The 27,112-nt window shown below is 44.4% G+C and overlaps 1 protein-coding gene across 1 annotated transcript in view; it reads left to right on the top strand.

Annotated features, from left to right (window-relative positions):
• The window catches only part of Dscam (DS cell adhesion molecule), a 444,522-nt gene that overhangs the window by 395,785 nt on the left and 21,625 nt on the right, over positions 1-27,112 (top strand). The window contains exons 28-30 of the mRNA XM_050162107.1: positions 11,030-11,060; positions 18,256-18,371; positions 21,245-21,394. Coding sequence (XP_050018064.1) covers positions 11,030-11,060; positions 18,256-18,371; positions 21,245-21,394 — 297 coding nt within the window. The remainder of the gene's footprint in view (positions 1-11,029; positions 11,061-18,255; positions 18,372-21,244; positions 21,395-27,112) is intronic.

Genomic DNA, 27,112 nt, shown 5'->3' with positions numbered 1-27,112 from the left:
AGGGAGCATGTAGTGAGGCAGAAAACGCACCCTTTCCTGGATTAGAGTTCACCTGCAAGGGAAGCACAGCAGGACACAGGCTAGGGAGCCATGGTGAGCAGATTCCATTTCGGTGTGGTTCTGGGTGATGAGCCCTTGCTCTTCAGTGTGATCATTCTGTATCCCCTGCTTATCAGGTCTTAGACCAAGCCGTTGATCAAGGGTACCCATGGGGTACTTGTGTTTCTGTTATCAAGACAGTGTGGATGGGCGTCACATCTCTGTAGCCTTCAGAGTTACAGTCAAGGGGTAAGCCTTGAAACTGCCTTTCAAGCATATCCATGGTGCCCTCCCAGACCTTGATTCCATACTTGATCTCGTCTGTAAGTGCTTCATTTGACCGTGATCCCATAAGCTCAGCTGGGCATGATGCTGTGTGGTCCATTTCCCTCTTCAGAGATCTCCTGACATGTGCCCCTCACACCTGTTACTATCAATTTCTTCTCACTCTGCCAGCTTAAAATCCCTTTTTGTCCTTCTACACATTATAACTCTTTCCATCAAATATCTCAGGGCCCAGAAATTCAGATGAGTCAACTTTTGCATCAAAATTTTCTTCCTGAATCAATTTCACTTTGATTTTATAGATAACCTAAGTGCTTTGATAGATGCTTCACATAGATCAAGATAACATGTTCCCTCGACTCTAAGTACTACTGAGATATGCACTCCTCAGCATCTAACAGGTCGCACGTGCCCCAACAGGGTTTTAGGCAAATCCTAAAGCATGAAGGAGATAGGGATGAGAAGATAGTGGAAAGTTAAGAGTCTTATCACAAAGATAGAATAATACCCAATGTGTTGAGAAACTTAGAAAGAGGATCATGTTGCATCGCACTTAGAGTGTTTGTCACTAAAGTATCAAATGGACATTTTAAGAAACCCTTTCACCATAAATCACCATGGCCTAGGCTTTGGGGACGTTGTCTTTGAGGTATCCATCCAGTGCCAGTTCTCCTTTCATGTAGACGGCCGTGTCAGACTAGTTCCATCTAGAAGGCATGAATTGCCTGAGACTCTTCACACCAGCCATGAACGTGTCTTATTGATGACCTGGGCTGACTCATATGGATGTGGCAGCAGATGGATGAACCAGCTGCACAGGGCTTCTCAGGGCTGTAGCATCTGCCAAACCCCTTCCCTCACTTATTTCCCATTTCCTCTTCCTCGGATACTGTTTTTGTTTTCATAACTGGACTTATAATCTCAGCACCTAATGCTGCCTTTTCCTTCCCAAGAGCATTTCCAACAAAAGCTGTTGCCAGCAGGTCAGACTGATGGAGACCCACTGTGTTTCAACTTTTCCTCCTTACCAGTCCTCCCCAGACCTTTAGTTGTTGATTTGCAGAGAATATGCTACATTTTTTGCTAGCATCTCTACATCTAACTCACATGTTTTGCAATAAGTTCACCACCTCTGAGGACACAGGCTCTCAGTCCCTGAAGTGGTTTTGTTTCCTTTATGTAGGAGATAAGGAAGAACTAGTAGGAAGGTTTCTACAGGGAGGCAGTGAGAGAGACAGGCTGTATTCCCATGAGATGCTAAGGAGCAAAGAATTCAAGGGAAGTAGCTTGTTTCAGCAACAGAGTACCAACACTCTTGCATTAAGTGCCTCATAAAGACTTCTAGAACAAAAGAGTCTAGTAGGATAGGGGTAATAATGCAAAGAATGTGGTACCCAGTTCAGACCCCACCACTTTCTAATGCCAGACTTAAAGAGAAGTTGAGATGGATTTAATTTAGCAATCCACTGTTGGTTATCTACCATGGGTCACATGTAAAGAAAAAAATAAAACAGCATTTTCCTGTTCCCCAATTCCTTTTGATCAGAAGAGTTTGACAAGGTCCTGGCAATCAAGCGATCCCCAAGACCCTCCAACAGTAGACAGTGATCCTCTAGGAGTGTAGAAGTAGAGGACACACTCATTTCTTTGTGATCCTGAGATGCGCTGCCTTAAAAGAAGAGAGTAAATGATGGGCTCACAGAGAGCCATGGAGACTGAGAGAGTCATGGAAAGCCAGGCCAGTCCCCAGAGAGATCTACAAGCTCCCTACCCTCTTGAAATGTCCATTAACTGCATAAATTGTTTCTAACTCAGATGCAGTCACGGAGTTTAAAGTCATGAGTGTCTATTAACCCTTCAGAATTCATTAGCAACGGTACTCAATTAAAGGCTGGCCCACGTACAACAGATCCTGAGCTTACATTCCAACCACTCCCCATAGGTTTATAGTTTCCACGGAGAAAACTGTTTCCTGCCACGCTTTTCTTGTCCAAAATAAGGCCAGCCTTTCTAGGAACACATTGGTGTTGCGTGAACATTCACTTAGCAGGATCAAAACTGGGGCGAGCCTATTTGAATTAGGAGAAATAAGAGCACCTCATGGATGCACTTGAGGGTGTTTGAGGCCACGTTCAGATTGTTCCCCTTCTTTAGTGGTGTTGTCCAAAGTTAGACATAACTGAAATGCTTGTGTGGATGGCGCAGCGTGCTGTGCAGAGGATCAACCTAGTTATGGAGGACGAGGTAATCTTCTTCTATGCAAAAATAAAGTGAAAGGAAGTGGGACTCAGGCAGCGCAGCCAACCTATATTCTCCCTTCCTGAGGACTTACTAAATTTAGAGCACAGCGACCTTCTAAATTGTCTCCAAGTACTAGTTTTTTTTTTTTTTAAATCTATATCCTTATCCAGGACTTCAGAAGCTGTGTTTTGCGTTTAATGATGCCCTGGTTTTCCCCAACTCCTAGATCCTTTGAACTGCAAGGTTAGAGAGTGAGCCACCAGCTGGACCCAGAATCCCAGCAACTCCAACCTAATAAAAATTTGGTTCTGGGTCTAGTACTCTCCTCTGATATTAGTAAAATCTCTGCTCTTTAGGGGGGGGGGTTGAGGGCCTGAAATCCTGCATTGGTGCCACTTAGCAGGGGTCAGCTGGCATTGCCAAACCAGAATTCTACCTCAAGCAAGATAAACATAGCGATCAGTTGGCATGGCTGCCTGGCAGCAATTTGACCACTTCTCTAGAAAACACCATCTCCCCTTAGGACAGAAAGTAGTCACTATGTCAAACATGCTCCAAAATGAAGATTTTCAAACTGACCAATGCCAGGTGGCCATTCCAACGAGAATCTGGGCTCATAGTTTTCAAGGTGCAGACTGGGGGGTCTCTGAGGATTTGTTTCCATTTTCTTAATCCTACTGACTAGTTTCTCCAGTAAGCAATCAAAAGCTTTCCCCATTTCTAAAACCAAAAAGCAACTTGAACTCTCATAAGCTCAGGCAGGTTTAGAGCACACTGACTGGCACTTAAGCTTGAGAAGAAAGGAAAAAAAGCAAACTCCCTACCCCAGGGAAAGGGGAGAATGCAAAAAAGGGTGACCCTTGGGGGGTTCAATGCCAAGCCAACAAATGATAGTTAAGAAAACATGGTATCGGGACTGAGGGTTGTTTAGTTAGGTGTCCACCTCATGAGCACGGGCATCTGAGTTTGGTCCTCAGATGCTACTAAGGTATTTGGTGGTATGCACTTGGCAATCCCAGCATTAGAAGGTAGAAACAGGCAGATTCCTGAAGCCCAGCAAACAGACAGACAGACAGACAGACAGCCTTCTTGTCAAACTCCAGGTCACCTGATAAAGGTGGACAGGACAGACTGATGGTGCTTGAGATGTAATGCCCAAGTGTGTCTTCTGATTGCCACACACATGCGCACCTATATAACATGAGCTACCACCACGCGCGTGCACACACACACGTACACATGCACATACACAAACTCACGTGCACATACACATGCACACACACGCGTGAGCACACACATGAACTCACGTGCACGTACACAGAAATGCATGCACACACGTGCACACACATGAACTCGCGCATGTACACACAAATGCATGCACGCACGTGCACACACACGCATGCATACACAGGCACACACGAACTCACATGAATATACACATATGCGCACATACCTGCACACACATGCACACATGGATATACATGCACACACACACAATCAGGATCCTTTATATGAAAGCTTTTGTTCTTTCATTTTCCTCCAATGCTTTCTTCCTCCTCTTTCATCTTTCATCCTTTCTTCCTCCCTCGAGCAATCCTATGCTTTCCTTCTCCTTCTTTCCCTTTCTCCACAGTTTTCAGAGCAGAACCAAGAAGATGAGAGCTTCTGTGTGAGGGTAGAGAACAAGCAGGCATTGAGATGAGATGGAGGTGAACCATGAGCAGCTGGTGGGCTGGACACAACAGGCGGTCAAGAGCAGGCACCGTGGATGTCAGGCTGTCCCTGGAACCTTGCCTGGCTTGCCAGGGTTCTCTGGCCTGCCCTTGTTTGCTCTTGTGATTTTCTCAGGGCACGAGCACAATAAGACTGTCTTTGGGGACATTTATCTCTCCTCAACTTTAAAATCTTTCACACGAGCATGCCAGTCATTAGAAGAGAAGTTCTGGCTGGGATCGTGTAAAAACCTAAATGCAGGTTTACAGCCCTTGCAAAAAATAGCTAGTTTATGATATCCTTTTTTCAGTCACACCAAGAAGTGGGGCTGATGGTAGGGAACTTTCAAATAGGAACTTTTGCTGGGTGGAGCAGCAAACTGAGATCCTCTGTCCATAGATGGTTTCCTCTCTGCTTTGAGGTGTACAAGTGACTTCACGATAGAGGTTAGTCCAAGTACACTCCGTTTTCCTCAAGAGCTTCGGACAAGCAAACAGACATGAGGCTATGAATGAGAATGCTGTCTTTATTCTCGCTCTCTCGCTCTCTCTCCTTTCCTCCTTCCCTCTCTCCTCTCTCTTCCTCTCTTCTCTCAAAGAAACATACCAAACATACAGGTGTTTAAAATATGAAGCTGTTCAGACTTTTAAGAAAGCCTTGCAGGGCTGCAGGAAGAGGGCTGGCTGGACCACTCCATGACATTATGCAAATCTAGTAGTGTGCTCCTTCACACATAGCAGAGCCAAGGTGAGAACAGTATCCTTAGAGGGTGCACAGACACTGAACAAGGCCAAACTGTGATGCTTCTGAGCCCCCTGGGGTGTGTCTCCCAGACCTGACAGACCCGTGCACTTCTAGAGTCCTCTCCCATCAACACCTGGGAGACTTGATGGGATATTGGCATTGCCAATGTCCATGTTGTGGACTTGAAAACTAGAGGCCAGGATGGATCTTTCAAGAGTGAAAAGGTCCAAGGAAACATTGGAACATAAAAAAGAAGAGAGTTCAGATCACTGTTCCAACCTCTGTCCTCCCAAGAAACTTGGCATGTGGAACTAAGAGATAGGCTTCTCAATAAAATTTTAATGACTAGCAATGACTCATGGAGTTAGAAATAAGCATGCTATCAAAAGCATGTAAATGAAATTCCTACCTCCAAAATCCCCTGGTTAATCCATTTTCACTTGATTGCCTCGCCCTGTCATATGGTCCCTAATTTTATCAACACATTGATGTGTAACTTGTGCCTTGCATATCTGCCATACTTCCACACTTCTCCTTGAGTGTTTTCACCATTTACCACTTGGAAGCCAGTCAGTATCACGTGCTCAGGTGCACGGCCTCTTGCCCACTGGCAGACCCTCATAGTCCTCTACCTCCTGCACACATGAAACTCTTCTCCACAAGCAGATGAGCTGTGACAGCCCAGTCATCGTTATCTCTGTCATTATTTTCCTGTCTCCCTTGTATCATTCAGAAGCTGAAAAACAGCTTCAGAAACCCCTTCCTTCCACACAGTCTCTGTCACTGGACTCTCCATCATTCCCTACACAACAGATTAGTAGAGGCGTAGAGAAAGGTGTGTAGAAGTAGCTAAGGACTTCGGGAGCCATTTCATCCCGTGTTTATCTCAGATTGATCTGAAATATGAACATGTGAAGACGTAGAGATCTATGCACAGGGCTGATTGACTGTGTTTGGGCAGGAAGAGCTGGGCTCTGGGTGATGTTCCCACAGAACAGATGGCAGGTGGAAGGAAAACCTCTCAACATCTGTTGTGCTGTGCAGCAGGAGGAGGCTGTTTGAGCTGGAACGTCAGGACCAGTAATTATAAAAAGAAGGAAATGGAGGGAGGGAGGGAGAGAGGGAGGGAGGGAGGAAGGAAGGAAGGAAGGAAGGAAGGAAGGAAGGAAGGAAGGAAGGAAGGGTGGACAGGCTGACTAAAGGAGATGAGAAGAGAAAGGCAGACAGAGATAGCTCTAAATGCTTAACCATTACCAGAGCCCTGATTAGCCGGCTGTTTTTCCCCACACCTACAAAGTAGCCAAGGTTGCTGGGAGGTAGTTGGTTTTTCAGTGTTGAAATAAAACAATCACAGGTCTCAAAAGACAATAAGTGAAACGTAGACACCAATTAATGCTACAGTGTCTCACTGAAGACTCTTCACAACTACGACAGGAAAGATCAGGAATCAGATCACAGGGTTCAAGTTCTGAGAGACCCCAAGGGAGATCATTTTAAGTTTCTAAGCAAAATCTTCCCACCGTGACCCACAGATTTTTGTGGAGAGTCTTTGGATCACCAAAGGTGAATGAGAGATGCCAGGTGATGGGGAGTATCTGCCCATCTAAGAATTAACCAGTTCAGAACCTTTTATTTTGAAGTGAGCTAACTTAAAGCTGTAGAAAGGCTGGTTTCTGAGCCATCAAGAAATGGAATAGGAGCCACCAGAGATCTGGGAGAGACCCACTCTCTGTTTTGGCAAGGTTGACTAATAAGGAAGGAAGTCAGTTGTGGTGAGACCCATGGAGGACTGGGCAGACTGTGGTATGTAGCTCATACACATGGGCAGGAAGACTAAGATAGCAGAGTGAAGAGTCCAGAGCATGGAGTTTGGAAGGCTACAGTCAAGAGAGTGGCATTTAATCAGAAAAACTGCAAAGTCTTCTATACGAGTTGTAAAATATCATTTGCGGCTCCTGTAAGGGATATGGCAATCTCAAGAGTGTGTGGGAAGAGAATATATATATAATTTATATACATATAAAACTATCTGTACTCAGGCTGGTTGAATAAAGGACATTATGAAATCACAAGCCTTTCATAAAAGAGGGCCCAAAGTAAGGAATTACCTAGAAATTAGGCCCTGTGAGAAGTACTTGAGGATTTTAGAGAATTTAAACTCAAGAAGAGAACACTTAACCAAAGCATGAGAACAGCAATACTATTTAGATGGCCTCAGAAGGTCTTATTACTATAGACAGAAAGTGTATCAAGAATTTCAGTACCAGTGAGGGCAACTGTATCCTTGGAAAGTCAAGTGAGATGGTACCCACCTGTGACCCCAGCTCTGGGGAGGCTGAGACCAGATCAGGAGTGTGAACCAAGACTGGACTATATAGCAAGACCCTGTCTGAAAACAGCAATAAAAGAGGATCCCAAAGAAGTCTTGGGCCACTTCCCCACTTCCCATCTATTGAGGACTAGGCTATACCCAGGAGGCAAAGAGGAAGAGGGAGAGAAAGTGGGTATTTGAACAGGTGACCACAGGCAAGATTGGAGAGTGTTCAGCTACAGGCTCAGAGAAGAGCCACGGTGCCAACTGCCACTGGTGCCCGGAGGGGACAGAGAGCCAACATAGAGCTGAGGGCCTTGGAAGTCCAGTCATATCACAGCAAGTTCAGGAGAGAGAGAGAGAGGGAGGGAGGGAGGGAGGGAGGGAGGGAGGAAGGGAGGGAAAGTGGGAAAGAGAGAGAGTCAAAGGCATAGGAGGAACCAAGAGTGGCAGGTCACCTTAGAGCACCACAGGAGCTCCCGCTGAGCAACTCAGTGCTGCAGATCCCTACTGCATAGAGTTGCTTTTGAGTGTCAATCATAGGTGTGGCCCTGGGAGGCACGTGTAAATCAGCTGCTCTTCTGGTTCTCCCTCATGATAAAAATAGATTAGACACTGATTCTGGGGTCGCTCCAGTTAGTAACTGAGCTGAGAAGAAGAAACAAAATACAAGGTCCTATGGGGAGATGTTGGGGGAACGCTGAATTCTGGGTATCCTGGAATGCCAGGGGGCACTTGATGTACAACAACAGGAGACAGTCACCTTGGTGACCCACCACTCTAGCTCTGGACCCCCTAAAGGTAGCGCACATTGTAATAGCCGCCTGAGACCCAAGGGAAGGGATTTTAAATTTCATTAGGAAGCTAATTTGTAGGCCTCTGTCACCGTTAAGATCCTATATTCCACAATTATTATGATATACTAACTTGCTCCAGATTCTCTCCTTTCCCTAAATGAAAGTACGACTGAGATGTGCCACTGGGCTTTACCCTCTCCTATAGGAGCATGAGCAATGTTCAAGCCTTGTCTTTGCCAGATCTCTCCCTAACTTGACTCCTAGCCTGCCTGTAAATAGCCCCACCCAGCACCTCTAGCATCACCTCTAGGTGAGGTCTCCTCAGCTCTCCACTTAAAGCTAGGTTCCATGTCCTACTAGACTCCTGGTCCTATCCCCCGCTGAGGATCCCCCATTCTAGCCTTTTCCCTGGGCTCTGTGCGGCCTGTCTGTCCTATCCATACTACCACTGTCATGGCTCTAATATCACATTGTAATGTCACTCCCACTCCTGGGCCACTTGCTTCCTTAATCCAAGCCTCACAGGTTCTCACTTGGTCCCCTGTAAGAAGCTGGTGGGAGAACATAGTATCCAACTTCCTATCCAACCCTCCTGAGTAAGAGGCATGATGAGCACCAGTGTACAGCCCTCTCATCCCCGGCTACCCCCTCTGCCATCTTCAGCCTTATCTTAGCCAGGCAGCAGCTTTCAGACCATGCTAGTCACCTCCACGATGCTGGGGCCACCCCTATCCGTCACCAAGCCAGTGACCTCTCTATCCAGTCAAAGAGACACATTCTTTCCTGAACACGTTCATTATCGCCGTGCTGTGAGTTCTCTGTGTGGAGCAGATTGACCACTCAAGTCTACCCATTCAGTTGAGGTTCCTGGCCCCTTCCAAGCAGAGGTCAGTCTCTTTCTCCCCTGATTGGCTCAGTCTGATGCACTAGTATCCTTGGATCCCTTAACCCGATGGGGCCAGGCGTCTGCTCCTTGGTGTCTCTGAGGGTCTACCTCTCTCATTCTTCTCCAGGTACAAAGCACCATTAGGATGACAGAGAAACTATGTGAGCCACCAACAGTGGACATGTTACTCAGAACCCGTGTCCTCATCTCTAACCGCCATGCAGTGATACTAGAGAAATTTGTCTTGTACTCCTAAGATAATAAGTGTGATATGATACAAGTCCTTAGAACATGCTCCAAGGTCACGTCACCCAAACCCAAACTGTGCTGAAGAGTTGGGCTTCTTAGCTTAGTTCCAGAGAACTTGTAGAAGATAGGAATTTCAACTAGTACAACTTTTCCAAAGTTTCCAACCGAGATGGAAGCAGAACACGGTAGCTAAGATTGAAGGAAGACATGTGTTCTCAAGGATGGGCTTCAGGGTTGACTGGCATGGCTTTGTGGCCCAATCCTAAACTAATCTTAGCCCAGGAAGGAGACCAACCAGCTACAGCCAAGGTCTATCCAATCAGAGGGGTACTTGAAAATTCTGTTCTCCTTTGTGAAGCCTTGGCACCTTACACATTAGTGTGAAAAGTCCCCAAGGAGTGCTGCTGGCTAACCTGGAACAAAGACGCAGTGTAATGGCAAGTGTGTGGGGCTGGGTATCTCAGACGAACATGCCCAGTGTGAGCTGGAGACAAGTATTTACTCTGTAAAGTTCTGTCCTCTTCCTTAGCATATTGTACTAGCCACTGTTGGGTGTTACATGGAGCTAATTACTCCCCAGCTTCTGGCATCCCATAGATATATTTACTTTGTACGTGTTAAATCATTCAGGAAGAGTAGAGATTCATGCTATTTACTTCATCTTTGCAGACAAATATATAGACATGAGCTGGGAGACTCGGTACTATTTTGCTTCCTGTGTTTTTCCATGTGGGTGGAATAGAGGGGGCAAGTTTTGTCTTCCATGCTGAACCCATCTGTGCACAAAGCTGGGGCCCCCACGTTGAGGCTTCCAAAGGGAACTGGCATGGCCCGGTGGCATAAAGCTATCTCTTGGGGTCATCAGGGCACCAGGTGTCAGATAATTGATCTGAGATTGTCCCCACGTCTTTGCATATGGGACAAAACATGCAAATCACAGCCCCCAGAGGAGGAGGTGCAAATGTCCCTGTGTATGCCTTTCTTCAAACAAATCCATTTCCAGAAAGTTCTATTCCTTGAACTAACATAAAATCAGAGAGCAGTGAAATAAATGAGAGAGAGAGACAGAGACAGAGACAGAGACCACAAGGATTTTGTGTTCTAGGAAAGGAAACTTCACTCTTGCCAGGAGGGAACGTGTAAAAAGCATAAATCACACTTTAGAGCCATCTCTCAATAGTGTTACCAAATAAGTCAATCTGTCCTACAATATTCTGAGATATGATTTCTTGTGTCAGAGGTGATAACCAGGTCTTTAAATAGTGTTTGGGGTTTGGGGGAGGGGTATTCCACAATAAAGTTTTATTTCTGAGTTTGAAATAAAACATCCAAGTTTGTAAAAGATCAGTGACCAACCTGAGGGCACAGACCTCTAGACTGAACCCCTTTAAAGCGAGGCACAGTGACTTAAATTTTCCATTCTTGTCTTTCATGGGTAATGAAGAGTCAGTTTGTTCTCCATAAATGATTTTTCCCAAATGTTAATTTTCTGAGTGTTTAATAGATGTCTGCAGTTTTATGGGCACAGAATCCTCATGCATCTTTCTGCTATAAATAAAAGCCATAAAAGAGTCCTATGTAGAAGAAATAAAGGAATCATAAAACCTCTGGTCATTAGTGTAGCATTGGTAAACAAATGCACTTGAAATGGCTTGCCATCTGACTGGAGGGTTTGTTATGACCACATAAATGAGTTGATTTCTTCAAAGTGTATATTAATTATGAGTTGTTGATCTTGTACTAACACCAGCTTTCTCTCCCCAGATGCAAAGAGCTTGGCGGAAATGCTCATGAGGTAAGAACACAATGTTCTAATCGTTCCCCGGGCATCATGTGTCAAAGAACAGTTCCACTTTGCCTTGCTTGTTTCTTAATGATAAGAATGATCTGAAGTTGGTGGCATATTTTCATTTCATCGTACAATTTCCATTTATATTCCAAAACATCCATGTAATGGGTGTCTGGCTACACGGACACCGAATGGCTGCTCCACATGGCTGTCGTGTGGGCTGGGTTCAAGCAGTAGGTTGTTGCTGCCGAAGCAGGGATCGAGGGTGTGTTACAGAGAGCTTGAGTTTTGCTTCTATTAGGTAAGCAGTCTCTGAGATCGAGATTTCTTTCTACAGAGTTAGCCCAGTTCAAGAAAAGCTACAAAGGAAAATGTGTTGTGCACAGTGCTCCAAAGGCCACAGTGGACTGAGAGACCCTCACCTTCAGTTCCTAGGTGCCTTCTGCACCCTTCTAGTTGTGTGTTCTCCGGTTCCTACTGCTATTGTCCCTGCACTCCAGGCCTCGCTGGAGCCTGCGTATTCTATCCTCAGCACTGTGGTGTCCCCATTCCTCACTGATGTGCAGATGCAGTGAATAGGAGCCATAGAAAACCATCAAACATAAACTTCCTCCTTTCATGCTTTACCTGTAAACGTCCACGGGACCAGTGGTAGACAATGGCATGAAGAAGAAGGGCATGTCACTTCCATGCCCCCCAGACTGCATTCTTCCTGTCCCCCAGCCCCAACATTCCCTCCCCTGTGCTTTCTAACCTCTGCACTCTGTACAAATGGGAGCAGTGTGGGACTGAGCAGTCACATATGTGGGTTACTCAGAGGGCATGTTACCTCTTCCCTAGTACTCTTACTGAAGGCATTTTAATAATGTAATGATCAACCAGGCAGTGGTAGTGCACACCTTCAATCCCAGCCCTCGGGAGGCAGAGGCAGGCAGATCTCTGGGAGTTCGAGGCCAGCCTGGTCTACAAGAGCTAGTTCCAAGACAGGCACCAAAGCTACAGAGAAACTCTGTCTCAAAAACAAAACAAAATAATGTAATGGTCAAATAAAAGGTGAAACAAGAAAATATGCATGTGGAAAACAAGAAAATTATCAGAGTCCCTAGTAGGCAATGTGGGGTTGCCATTTTAGGTTGCCTTGATTAGGAGAAAAAGAGGATGCATTGGAGCTCTTTCCACTCTGGATCCTCTGCGGTTGACTCCCACTTTCTGTCCATCTACACATATACGTTGTCAATTTGTTATTCACCAGGAGTCCATGTCCTGTGTCACTAGTATCTTCGGCAGCATACTGGATGCCGTTGGTGTACCGAGATTGTTTCTCAGAGACGTCTTTGGAGATAGTGTGTTTTAAACCTGTGTGTATAAAGCAATAGTATGGCAGGACTCCAGGCTAACTCTGAAATGTTGGGTGACAGTAATTAGATGAATGTTGATGTCATTTGCTATAAGAATGGGAACGTAAAGGCAGGGCACAGGCATTTTAAATTTTAGTGATTGAGTTTGGGAGCTGGTATTTATCAGAGCACAGGGCCTATGTGAGTCATGTAGAATTTAAAAGTTCTTTTCATAGATCAATGAATTTGTCCAATAGACAGATGGCTACGAGAGTCTGGGCTTGAATGAAAGGCAAACAAATCCAAGTCTCCTCAAAATATCTCCTTCAGGATATAGTTCTAATCAGAAAACAAACGTCAGACTTCTGTGAGAGATTCTGCACAAATCTGCATAAAACCCTTCACGGCCATGTTCATCTGGTAACCCACACTGTTCGCTAAGGAAGTAAGATGCCTTGTAGTCTCATACGCTGGATCTGGGCCCCTTATCAGATGAAGCATCTAGAAAGTAAAGATGCAGAAGCTACTTGACTTATAATGACTGACTCAGCAGAACAAATTTTATAATGTAGGCTGGAAAACTATGAATTAATTGACATTTAAAATGAGGCAATCTCCCATACAGTTCATTTTTTTTTCTTTCTGGCTGCTCTTGCAAAAGCTCTGTCATATAAATAATCAACAGTGTAAGTGATGAGAGCCGCCTGGAGCTCTGTATGGCATGACCAATGCTTACCTTAGCTGCCCATTCGCAGGGGCCATTTTGCTAATCTGGCCCCCAATAGGGCTTCTGCATTCTCATGAAAAGTTGGAGACAATTGCAGGATGCTTTTCCCCTGTTGTGTGGATTTTCCAGCCCCTCCCTCCCGTTAGCGTCTCTCCTAATATCCTTGAGGTGTCCGTATTCATAACTCACACCTGTACTTGAAAGATGTGAAACCATAGTCTGTTTTCTGTTAAGTAAAAATGATCTGAGTTTTGCTTCTTCCCTGCTAGCTCCAGAGCAAGATCTTAGAAAGTAATAGACATTGAGAAAGTCCCCAGAGGAAGAGCTTAGAAAGGAATAGGCTTTGGTAAGGCAGATAGGCAGATAGCAGAGTTGAAAAGTCACCTGCTGAGCAGGAGTGAATCATGGTCTTCCCACTGGTTATCAATTAATGTTAGGAATATTAAACTAGCATCCACTACAACTTCACATTGAAGATCTTTCAAAGAATGAAAGTGACCCGGAAAATTGTTTCCAAGCTCTTTTAAAAGGTGGGGTCCGCTAGGAAGGAGAGGCAGTGATGTTATGCTGGGCCAGCTCAGTCTTAGACTGACAGCTTCCCTGGTCAGGCCATCACAGACTGGGCAATTCAGTACCACTGTGTGTGGGAGGTGGTTAAGAGGTCTAAGCTAGTCATATCCATCAATAAAAAGTAGATCTATGAGTTGTGGTCCCTAATCTGGATAACTTTTTTTCCTGGGCAGCTGAGGAGTTAGTAAGCTTTGGTTAAGAGGAAAATATGAAGTCACAAGCTCATGTCCTGGTCTTCATGGCCAACAAGCTGACTTTCTCACCTTGGACAGATCATTCTCTTTGCCTTCTGCTCCCCACTTGAACGTGTTCAGAATTTTCCCTGTCTTTATCCTGTGTTACTGAAACGTGTTCCCCTAGGTCTTTGATTACTAAGCAAGGTTAGCTGTACTAGTATGGGAATGAAGATTTACCCAACTACAATCACAGATACCTGGCCCTCCTGAGGTCCCTGGCTTAGCACTGCCACGCATCACAAGACTCCGTGCGTCCATGTGTGCATTTCATCCTCACAAATGCCCCAGAGAGGAGAAATGCTACCCCCATTAGAGCAACCACTACCAATTCTTGTTGTTTATTTTGATTTTCCTCCAAATAACAACAGTGATTGGCAAAACTATTTCCAAGTACTTCTAATAGGTGGAACTCACTGAGAAGGAGAGGCGGTGATGTCCCCATGCTGGGAAACAATCCTGGAAGTGAGATTTTCTTTTCATTTGTTTCAGTAAAAATAGCTTTAAAAATAAGAAGAAAAGAAAACCTGAACCGAGAAGACAGCTAAGTAGATAGCGTGCTTACTGTATAAACATGAGGGCCTAAGTTGGATTCCCAGCATTCACAGAAAAGCCAGGTGTTTCCATGGGTATCTGTAACCCCAGTTACAGGGGTGGAGACATCAGGGCCCTGCTGGTTGCTACCCTAGCTGCTTTGATAGCTTTCAGGCTCAGTGAAAAGACATTGTCTCAAAAAAAAAAAAAATAAGATGGGGAACGAAACACACTGATATCAACCTCTGGCCTCTATATGTGTATGCACAGACACATACACATATGTGTCAGAGAGAGAGAGAAGACAGACAGAGACACAGAGAGAGGAGAGAGAGAGAGACAGAGAGAGATAAAGAGCAAAGAAAAAGAAAAACATGTGTGTATACTAGCCTCCAAGCTGCAGAGACTGCTGTGCTCTCTGAATAGTTACGAGCTTATGTCAGTGTCCAAGGACCAGCATCAGTATGAGAGCTGGTGCTAGAGAGAAGAAAACTCAAACTTAGAATTTAAACTAGCTTAGACTTTTCATGTTCACATTTCTGTACATATAATCTCAAATTTTCCTTCCAGATATCACAAACAGGTATGATTATATCTGTAGTTATTTTATACTTCAATCATTTGATCATATTTGGAGCAAGTACATCTTCACTGGTACCCCCGAAATCTCTCTCTCTCTCTCTCTCTCTCTCTCTCTCTCTCACCCATACACACACACGCATACACACACACACTAGTCATATTCATAGACATACAGACATGTATACACACACTCACAGACTTACAAAATACACACACCCATATATGCACATATACAGGGGCGCACACACTCATACACAGATACACACACATTCTGACACATGAGGCTGTAAGAAAATATGAAGACTTTAGAGAATTATAGTGACAGTAAAGTCAATGAATGACCTGGGGAAGACCATATCATAAGGCTTCCTCCACTTTCCCCACCGCTATCATTTTAATCAAACAGAAATGTAAAATGGCTCACCAGAAGTCACATTTTGATAGCTAACACATTCAGCTGGGTCCTGTGCTATGTCAATTGTTTTTTTTTTTACCATCATTTTGCTTCCTTAGTAAAAACATATAGAATGCTCTAGGTGTTGCCAATGGGTATCTGCTAACTACATTGTTTAAAGGTTTGCTGTGACTAATGACCAATGGTGATAATTTTTGAGGATTGCCCTTTATATGTTAAACAGTAGAAAACCAAACATGCCAGTAAATATTAATATCATGAAACATCTTAGTTGGAGCCCATAATTTTAAACCAGGAAGGTATCAACTACAAGCACAGTCTTTGGGACTAGGTTGCTAGGCTCATGGTTCATTGCCCATGATAATGTGACATGTTTAGAATATACTTATAGAGTACCTCCTTTGACCACCTGCTATTGTAGGTTCTAGGGACATGTAAGGACCAGACCAGATGAGTATATCCCTGTGGAGCTGAGATTCCACTGGGAGAGACAGATAATGAACAAGATAAACCAATTACATATGTTTAATTGACTTGATTAAACATACACTGGAGAGTAATGGTGCCAAGAAAACTAAATTAGGTAGAGAATGGGGCTAGGGCGGGAGGGATTCCCCCAAAGGGTCAGCTGGGCCTGCTGATGGCTGCTAGGCAAGTATCACAAGGATGTTGTGAGAGGGCTGGAAATGTGCTTCCTGCAAAGGGTGCACTGGAGAGACCCTAGGTCCCAAGGTTCTTCAGTGGAGAGACAGGACTCCCTCTCCAGCCCTTACTACCTCACCGTCCTTGTCCACAAAGTGTCAATGGCTCGGTGCCAGCAACGACCTTCAAAGCAGTTACTTAGCTTGCTCCCTGTGTTCCTGTGACGGGACCATTTATTGTTACTTGAGTGGAACCTGTGACGGGTGCTCATAGTTTGTCAGAGCAGCTGCTGGCTGCCTTGGAACTGTGTTTGAGGAGAAGGAACCCGCTCGTGTTTCTATTTTTGTGCAAGGACATGCTCGAGTCCTCTGTAATGCTTCTAAACAGGTCTTCTGGATATTCACAGTGGAGAGGCTGCCCGTATGTTTCTGTGGAAACTCAGATGGTAGAAACATGGCAGGCACACAGGCCCCCAAGGATCTCAAATGCTCCTCATTTTCTGCAACTCTGTGAATCTCTGCACTTTTCTCCCTTCTTTTTTTAACCACAAGCGCAATGGGAAGTGAAATAATTTGAAAGCATATAGAGACCATGTGAAAAACCAGGCCAAAAGGCTTGAATTTGGGCTGTGAGTGATTGGCACAATCACAGAGAATAACCCACTTACACCCAGTTACGAGTCTGCAGAGCATGGAATTTGGTTCAAGATCGAGCACTCAGAAGCAGTGAACCTTCCAGGAATGGCCTTGCTTGTGCTTTGTGAAGAAAGGGCTTCACAGGTTGTAACCTGGGCTTCAACAGGTTTCTCAAAATGGACCTGATGTTGGTGGTTTAGGTCCTATCCGTCACTTGGTTTAGGAGTAGGTGAGGAAGAACAGGGGAAGCAGAGGCCTAAGAATTCCTTCATTGGAGAGAAAAACATTTGGGACGCACTGAGCAGAGCTTTCTGGTGCCCCCTTGAGAGTAACTAGCAAATGAGGCTGAGGAGATGGTGCAATGGGCAAAGAGCCTGCCATGCAAACTTTGGAACCTTAGTTTGAATCCCCAGCACTCAAAAAAAGTCAGGTGTGTCTGAGTTACTGGGTACTTGCTGGCTGAGTAGCCTCGAAGAAACAACTTGTGCTGGTTTCAAAGAGAGACTCTATCTCAAAAACACAAGATAGAAAGCTACTGCGGAAGAGAGGCAGTATCAACTCTGGCTTCCATGTGTCACAGGCACAAAAGGCATGCATACAGACACAAAAAAACAAGGAAGGAAGGCGGTAAGCATCCATCAGGTAAACCCGCCTCCAGAAATTATACTCTGCAGATTTTGAAGACTCTGCCCTGGATCTAGGGCTGCCATAAACAGTCTCACTGATGAAGTGTACCAATGTCTTCCACTTGCGAGGGGGGGGGTGCTTTATAAAACATTTTAACATCTAGCAAATCCTCATAAAAGCCCAATCCATCCCTAAAGTGGATTGCTAATTAAGGTCCCTGGCATGAAAGTTTAACTTCGAGCTGCAGGCTGTAACCGGCTGTGATTACACCAGAAAGTCTCACCACCTACTTCCATTTACTTTCAGAGAATTCGCTCTCAGAGTAATTTTCTGGTACACAAATTTCGAGATAAAATTATTTTAGTAATTGAAGTTTTTTTTTTCTCTATTTCAAAATACATGCTCAGCTAGGAAAGCCAAAGTGATGCTGGAGATGCTAACAAGACGAGTGATTTGTCACTTGAACAAAACCCAAAGGACACGAGACATCAATACAAATCTGTTAGTGCAAGCACCGTCCAGTGCCCAGCTGGTCCACAGACTTCCTCCCCTGCTGTCTTCAGTGTCGCATGCCTGAGCAATGAGAACGTCACTGTCTGAATGTCCCTTTTCTATGTGTTTCGTTTTCACTTTTACTCAAGAAATGGGGCTTTTTCTCAAGGTTGATTTGTTATTGATCTCATCTATTAGAAACTTAGATGTTCTGAATCTCCTTTGTCTGCTGACATTTAATTGTGATAAATTTACCTTGAAAGAAGGAAAAGCATTTTTCTATCATGAACATTCCCCTCTCTTCTCTTCTAGTTGTGTTCATAATTAAACAATAAATATCGAGACACATGCTGGCGTGATGTCTCAGTGAGCTGGACTGGCTAACGCATCCTCTCTTTTATTCTCAGTAAGAACACGCGGACTTCAGACACCCTAAGCAAGCAGCAGCAGACCCTGCGAATGCACATCGATATACCCAGGGCCCAGCTTTTGATTGAAGAGAGAGACACAATGGAGACCATAGGTGAGGCGCCTGTTGGTTCTGTTACCCAGAGTGGCTGCGGGAGCCATGTTTTCTCATCCTCACCTGGGAGCATGGGAAGTATATCTTAGCTGCCCATGAGTAGACAAACTGAAGGGAATAATAAATACTAGTAAATGTACTTTGAGAGTTCCCCAACTCTGCTAGCTTTGGGGCTTTCCTGAAGATGCCATTGTCCCTCCAAAGATGAAAATTTTACACCCCAGTGAGCCTCTGGGGCCCACCTCCTAAAGCTCCATCTTAGAAATCGTCTGTACTCTCCTCGCCAACTCCAACAAGGTCAGCTCCCTTTAAATATGCCTTCAAAATCTGATTAACACTCAAGTAAATAAATGCCTCTATGTAGGCATTTCCCTGTTCCCAGCATTCCATACCATCCTGACTGAGCGGAACACCCAGCCCCCCAGTTTCTCAGAAAAGCCATGAAAAAAGACAGGTACTGTGACCTATTCACCCACAAACCCAACATCTTGACCAGTCAACTTCTCTTTGTAGCAGTCACAGTGGCCCCTGACATTTGTTGAGAGCTCTCTAAATCCCATGTGTTCTTATAGTGCTTTTTGTGGCTTACTTGCTCAATCTTCCATCAGCACATAGGAAGGTTAACTGCTTTTATGTGAGATGTGAAAGGTTTACATAGCTGGCCAAAGTTATCAGACAGAAGCAGGCCCAGGGGCTCTGGCAGACCTCCAGTGTTACCACCAAGCCACCCTCCTCCAGTGACAGGCCATTGCCACCTGCTGTCCTACCAACAGGATTCTTCAGCACCCTTTCCCTGTCCCACCGTCTCGACAAGTCTCTTGAGATGATGGCTTTGAAATGCCAAGGCCCAGGCTGCCCTCCCTGCATCAGAACTCAGTCCAGGCATAGCCTCATTTAGAAAAACTATGACCAAGTCTAGTCCGGTCCTCGGTCAGCTGACTCCCATTAATTCTTAGATCCTCGTCAAATCGTAAGTCCCTCTTTATCTGAAATGCAGCAGGGTGTGTTAGGTTTTCTCAGTGCAGACAGACGAGCCAGCTTTGCTTCTAAAGTTGTCTATCTTTTTGCTTCTTAGGTTTGTGCAATGCCTCTCATTGACCTCTGGAGGTGGGGCATTAAAACTAAAATCACCTTTGGCTTTGCACTTCTCTAAGCCACACCCTGTGTGTTCACTTCAGAATACAGGGAGCCTAAGGAGCTTGGCCAGAACACAGCCTTAGATAATGTGGTGAGGACTTAGGAAGGATGCTTGTGAAATGCTCCTCCTTAGACCTTCCTAATCCTTCAAATGCCTATTACAACGGGATGGAGCCTGTCAGTGGCACATAGCTTCCAGGGTCTCTTTGTTGCTGGCTGAACACCAGACGGTCTACCAGTCATCTCTGTATGTCTCCATGACCTGCGGCCAGAGATTCATCACAATCTGCCCGACGTCATCTGTCACCGACCATCCTTTGCCTCCTATAATTCCCCAATAGTGGGTCAATGGTATTTCCTGATTACTAGGAAACAATCCAGGTTTGGGTTATAAAAAATATTAGACCGCCATTCATCTCTGTCTGGAATGGATGGCTAACTTCCTAAACAGACAGACACTTGGCATTTCCTGGGACAGGTTTATAATCCAACCATGAATCTCAGCTTAGGAAAAAAAAAAAAAAAAAAAAAAACCTGCCCACCAGAATCCACAACGCAGCTGCGTTATGAATGACCAACCAATGCAGAGGGAGGGTCTCTGGTGCCAGCTCTAATTGTGAGACTCCATCTCTGTGCAGATCCCACTTTCTGTGAGGGGTCAAATGATAGTTCGAGAGCCAAGCCTCCCAGCCTAGCTCTGGCACTCAACTGGGCACCAACCTGTGCTGTGCCACCCGCTGGGACACTCACAGACAGCTTGGCAGCCTCCTCCCCAGCTCTCTGCCAAGAAATTTTATTCTAACTTCAAGAGGCCTTTCCTCCCCTGCCAGAGCCTGAACAGCAACTGGGTTTTGTAAAGCTCGCTCTGTTCAGAGCCATTTTTGGGCACAGAAGCCTTGCTGTGTTGTTTATGAACACAGCATCAGTGTCCACCTACCCCCACCCCTTCTGACATGTTGTAGCAGGTCCTGGCTAACTGGTAATCAGAACCTTACCTTGAATCACAGTCTTTGAAAATGTACAGAAAAACTATATATATCCCAACCAAAGTCTCCCTTTATGTTAAAGAACTCTAAAGTAAGTGTGGAAAACAATGACAGTCCTCAGACAGAGAATGGCACACCCCTCACAGAGCTGGTCCCCTGAGAACTCGGAGGCAGACAGAATCCACCTAGGCCCCAACTCCTGCCTCCCCAGCCCTCAGTCTGAGCTCTGAGAGTTCTCTTACAAGAGAGACATCCTGGAAGTCAGTCAAAGCATGTACTACAGATTAAAACTCAGAAGGAGCAGGCCTCATCCCTTTAAAGGAGAGGAAAAAGCCCACCAATCTCTTCAGAAAAGCCCTTCTCTCCTTTGTCCTCCAAACTCTTAGGACAGTGTGGCAGCCAACCCTGTGTGGAAGACTGCAAGTTCCCTAGTTCTTCAGGGTGTTCCAGCAGCCAAATGGGCCTGTGCCACAAGGCCACCCTATCACTGGGAGCACTGACACTGTACGCTATCTCGGGCAAGCTATGGACAAACACATAAACCTGAGGTGTGTTAAGTGGTCAGCTACCCCACTGGTGTTGGTTTCATAAAAAAACTGAGCCCAATGAGAGAAAAAACACGCCTCAGCATAGCTACCGTTCTCTGTACCAAAGTGTGTGTGACTCTTTAGCCGGACACAAACACAGTGCTGGCATGTGTTCCTATCCTCGTTAAACACACTTTGTTTTTCTGTGCGTCCCCTCTTATAGATGACCGCTCCACGGTCCTGCTGACGGATGCTGACTTTGGAGAGGCAGCTAAACAGAAGTCGCTGACAGTAACTCACACGGTGCATTATCAATCAGTATCTCAGGCCACGGGGCCCCTAGTGGACGTTTCAGATGCTCGGCCAGGAACGAGTGAGTGGTCAACAGTGCTCGGAATGTGTGGGTGTTATCAGTGCTGACCGTATCCATGTCCCTAGCAAACAAAACCGCAGGGCTTCTCAGCCGCACACCTAAGGAATAGATGTGGTGAACTCTGAATTGAATTGGGATATTGAGATTTTGTTTATTATTTGACACTGGTAGATGTGTGTCAACTCAAACCAACAAGTCTACTTAGTTTTGGTTTACTGTAGATATTGCTAGAAATGTCAAGTGAATTGAATCCTTTGAATTTTGTACTACATGGAAAAGAGAAGGGTGATTGACTTTAGCGTGTCTTGCCAGTGTCCCATTTGGGGAGAGAAAGAACCTCATGAGTGTTATCTTCAGCAACTTTTCAAGACCCCGGCTCATAAAGCAGGTGTCAGAATCTTTGTTTCATTATTGGAAGGTGGAGTTTCAGACAGCCCCAAGTTGCACATATCAAGTGGGAAAACTGGGAGGCTGCTGCTAACATGTCTGACCTCGTAGCTTACATTTTTTTTCTCCTATACAAACAGAGAAAAATGATGGTTCTGGTTAATCTAAAGATTTTGTTGTGTTTAATTATTCATATTTGCATCCATAATAGATGGAAATTAATAACTGCAAAGAAGTTAAGTCTCCTAAATGTGCATCTAGCTTGTTAATTAGATAGCCTTGTTTCTTCATAATTGAAACTATTCTTAAATCCCCTTAAAGGGTGAGAAATTAATGTCCCGATTGCTGGCATTTTGGAAGCTTTGCTGCCTAGCTTTTAAGTCCCTAATTGTTCTCTTTGCACAAAGTCACACTGTAGACCAGCATTATCTCATGAGGAAAATCCATGATGCATTGCTGAAAGCTGTGGTTTGCAAGTTCTAGCTCGTGACATGCAGTGAGCTTCGTGAAGAGACTGATCAATTCCCAAACCAGGTTGTCATACTTAGGAAGGAACTGAATGGGGCTGAGAATCATCTGAAACTGTGCTTTGGCTGTGCTGAAGCCATGTTTGGTTTGTCCCATGTGCGAAGCGTGCTTCCTTCCTTCTGAGAATGTCAGGATGTTCTGAAGATACACGTAGCATATGAGTGGAACTACTAGGTCCCTGGACTTGTGTCTACAAACTAAGAGCCCTGTTACTAAAATGCTTTAAGGCCTTTGACTTCTCTCCAACCACAGTCTAGCTCAGCCCCTTCATGGCAGTGCCTGCATTGGTTTCTAGGCTACCTTTTGCTCTTAAATCGGGGGAAAATTGACATATCTTGGAGACACATCTTGCCTGCCTCGATTGCAGCACATGGGGTCCATCTGCCCGGTAAAAAACAACCCAGAATTATGCTTTCCTTTGAATAGCCAAAGAGCAATGATGTGCACAAAGGGAATCATAAATAGTTAACACAGAAGAAGAGACAGGGACAGGAATGTACCAGAAACTTCCAACTGCATGAAGAATAAGCCCTGGGATAATGGGAAGTGGTTTTGACGGCATTTAAAATATCAACAGAGATGAATTTGCATCATGTACAGACACAGTTACTCCAGCAAGCAGTCAGGCATCCTGGGAGGGGTGTGCTACATGCCTCAGGACTATCAAGTTGTTAAACATCATAGGGCAAATGGAGGAATTCATTCATTCAGCATTTAGAAATGTTTGTTTGGGTTTTACTTTGCATATATGGCTCATACTCGGTGGCAGAAATGCAAATAAAATGAAGAAAGATGTGTGCTTTCATCCTAGTGGAGAAAGCAGACATTAAACAAGGAATATGTTTTCTTCCTCAGTAAATGCTAGATAAAGACAAGACAGAATGAGGAGATGCAGGATCAAGGAAACTGGCTCAGGGACAGTGGGAGGGAGCTTCCCAGACTGGGGTCCTTTAGGAAGACCTCTATGGAAGTGCTGACCCAGGACAGAGGGTACCACGGTTATTAGACAGAGAACTGGAGCTGGCCATCAGCAGAGGACAGGAAAGGAAAGACCCCAGGACTCTCCAGAGTGCTGGAGTAAATACAGCCATGTGGTGCTGCCATAGAGAGAGAGAAACAGCTGCCCAAGCCAGGCCATGCACTTGGGTTTCATTCTGATATTCTCCCAGGATCCAGCCTGGCTGTCGCCTGGAAAAAACGGCAGTTTGAGAATACGTTTGTTTCTTTCCTTTACAATGAGTTTCCTTAAACCATGCTGACAGTGAGGAAAGCTATTCAAATGCATGCATCACCCTCCTCCCATCCTAAGATGGATTTGTTCAGCGTCATCCTGAAAACTCTCTGTTGAAGATGTTTGGAATCTTTTAATTCTCTCATTAACTATTTTTCTCAAAACTACAACTATGAGAGAACAACAGTATTTGGGTTTTGTTTTGTTTTGAATTATGACAGTGGGTGAGTGGAGCAGCTTAAAAGCTTGAAACTCAGAAATGTTCTGGAACCCAGGTCCTGCTCCCTGGAGCTTGTCATCACCTCCCACCAGGGTCATATCTGTGTCACAGTCATGTGGTCCAGTGGTATAAACTCAGTTCGTTACAGCTTGTTATATCCGCAGAGATTCATTCCTGCAGCCAGTACCTGTACCTAGGGTTTCTGCCTTTGCGAATGCAGCTGCACACAAATCAGACTCTTCGTAGATGAAGATTCCACCTGTACCAAGCAGGTCTGAGGCTTCCTGATCACCATTCTCCCTCAGACACGCAGTGAAACAGAGTTCTACAGCGTTTGCATTAAATTAGGTGCTGTTAGGAATCTGTGCTTTGAAGTGTGTGGGAGGACACACACAAGTTCTGTGCAAACACTGTGTCATTTTGTCAAAGAGCCTTGAGAGTATCTTCAGGCTTTGGTATCCAAGGGGGTTCTAGAATCCAGTCCTGATGAATGCTAGAGTTTCTATGATCCAACTATATTCCCCATGGCCTCAACTACAAAAGACAACATTCTTCTATCCTCTGCGTTAGAATCATGTATTTCAGGAGGCTTTGTTTGTGACTGAAAGCTGTTGTTTGTATACAAACATGATTGCATTGTAGAATTGTGTTCCTAACTATTTTATTAGCCTGCCAGAGAGTTGTGCCAAATTCTTATCATGGCTGCAGAATGTAAACAAGGTGCCATTCGTTGTTTTCCGTGTATGAATACTCATCTTTTGGTCATGTCTTCTGCTCAGTTCACATCTTTTCTCCTGCATGGATGACAATGATGTTGCACCCTTGAACCCAGGGCTCATTCACATCCTGCTCCCAGCACATGCCATAGTACCTGACATACCTTAGCCACCTGATAAAGAAATTCAAGTGTTTATCAGCTATGGAGTGCTAAAATCAAAATAAGAATAGGAATCAAATAGTGATAACCTATGAGGTTTTAGGGTCTGGATTATCATATTTACCTGAAAGTTGTTCATTCATTCATCAATGTGCTCATTTGTATACAGAGCATTTGCCAAGCATCCTTTAAATATCATTCTTCCTTGGGGTTCCAGGGCCTACAAGTTGCTAAAAGCCATGGCTACTCGAGTGTCATGTGTAAATGGCTCTTAATTAGTTTTCTATTGCTGTGATAAACATCATGACTAGTATCCGCTTTCACATCACGGATTATAGTCCACCACTGAGCGAAGTCAGGGCAGGAACTCAGGCACACCAGGAACCTTGAGGAAGGAGTGGATGCAGAGGTCATGGAGGGGAGCTGCTCATTGGCTTGCTTCTCCATGGTTTGCTCAGCCTGCTTCCTTATACTACGCAAGGGCACCTGCTCAAGGGTGAAACCAACCAGTGTGTTGGACCCTTCCCCCATCAATCACTAAGGAAATGCCCCACAAACCTATCTACAAGTCAATCTGATGAGGGCATTTTCTCAGTTGAGGTTCCTTCTTCCTAGATGACTCTAACTTGTGTTAACAAAATAATAACCAACACAATGATCTATAGATCATTTCTGTAGAACATGTACTCATCCTCATGTGTACTTTAAATAATCTTCAGATTCCTTTAAATGCCTGGTATACTATATATCCTATGTGGATAGTTGTTATCCTATACTAGTTAGAGAATAATGACATCTCTATATATCCAAGATGAACACATTTTGTTTTCTAGATATATGTGATCTGTGATTGGCTGAAACTTTGTGTATAGAACCTGTAGAACCAGTGGATGTAGAATATATATAATATTGAAATGTATTATATATAACATGTTGAATTCAGCATATTATATATATTTGAATATTATATATTTGAATATTATATATGTGTTGAACTTTTATGCGTCAAATATATTACATATTTAAGTATATAATATATGATATATATTCAAATATACATGTATATGTATATATACTCTATCACCCAGAATATTACTAGAGAATTAGTACAGGGAAAAATAGCTCCTGTGGGCAAGGTGACCCAGCGATAGAGTGCACTGTAAGTCCTGGATAAACATTTGCTATTTAAATGGGGAACTGGTCAGCTCCACTCATATGCATGAGAAGACTGCTGAGCTCCCCCTGCACAGCTGAATCCTCACCTACAGGGCCTGCAGAGGATTAAAAGAAGACTAATCCAGTGAGCACAGCACACATGACATGCTTTGTAACCACTTATTACCCACACAATCCTCTCTGATCCCAAATTCAGGATAATTAAAATAATTTGATTCAATGGGCAGAAATGTAATGCAGATTTAGACCCAGAGTTGAGAGGCTAGGAGGTATTTATAGTCCTTGCCCTCTGACTCGTTGGCTGCTTAGCAAGCATGCTGCTTAATCACCAAGTTGTATTTATATTAGAGGCTTGTGAGCCAGGCAAAGATCTGCCGTGCAGGCGCAGAAAAATCCCTAGATGAGCTAGTAACTATGCAAATAAAACACCGAGCAGAATGCAAGTATTTGCATCTCTGTCTTGGAAGCTGTCACACCTCATTCAGTTAAGATACAAAACAATAGTCACCCAAACCTGGTTATTTTAAAAAAAAAAAAGTGTCAAGTATCCTTGTCTTCCCACATCCTGACACAATTCTAACCCTGGGACACCTACATAGCACAGAACAGAATTGTGGTCTACGGCTCAGAAAACTAATACCATGACCTATATTTTCAATATTATCAGGCCACTGCCAGCACTGTCCTCATCCAGGGGGAAAGAAAAAAAAAAAAGAAAAAGAAAGGATAATGAATAGAATTAACTTGAAAAGAGTTCTAGCTTTGAATAGAAATTTTCCAAATAGGGAGGTCTCAGTGGGGGAGGGGGCTGTGGGAAGGAAGGCCTGTGCCCTCCCACTGAGAAGCCATCTTTCAAATGCAGGAAACAGGGCAAGAATGTGGGAGACTTGAAAAGACAGGTAGGGGCTTTGAAACTGCCCCAGTCCCAGCATCCAGGTGAAGAAAAAACTCAAGAATGCTCTAAGAGAGTGGCTGCAAGAAACCCAAAGAATAAGCACGAGATTCCTCAAAACTTACATAAGGGGCTGGGTAATTTTCTAGAAAAGACTCATTAGCATTTAAATAACAAGCTGTACTTATTTAAGCTCCACTTATCAAAGACATTTTGACTCCTACCCGTGACACTGTCTTGTGGAGGACCTCTCTGGAATGTTCCTCTTCCTTGGGAAAAGCACAGTCATCATTCCCACCTTGTTGTGCACTGGGCTCTGACACTTGGACATCGCTCATTTGCATTCGCATCAAGGCCAAAAACTGTCTTCTAATAAAGCCTTCTTCTACCGAATTTTGCAAGAGATG

Source organism: Alexandromys fortis, unplaced genomic scaffold (assembly GCF_014885135.2).
Source record: "Alexandromys fortis isolate MF-2015 unplaced genomic scaffold, M_Fortis_MF-2015_v1.1 scaffold_128, whole genome shotgun sequence".
NCBI lineage: Eukaryota > Metazoa > Chordata > Mammalia > Rodentia > Cricetidae > Alexandromys > Alexandromys fortis.
The sequence above is the reverse complement of the archived record's forward strand: the minus strand, read 5'-3'. Positions and strand labels throughout refer to the sequence as shown.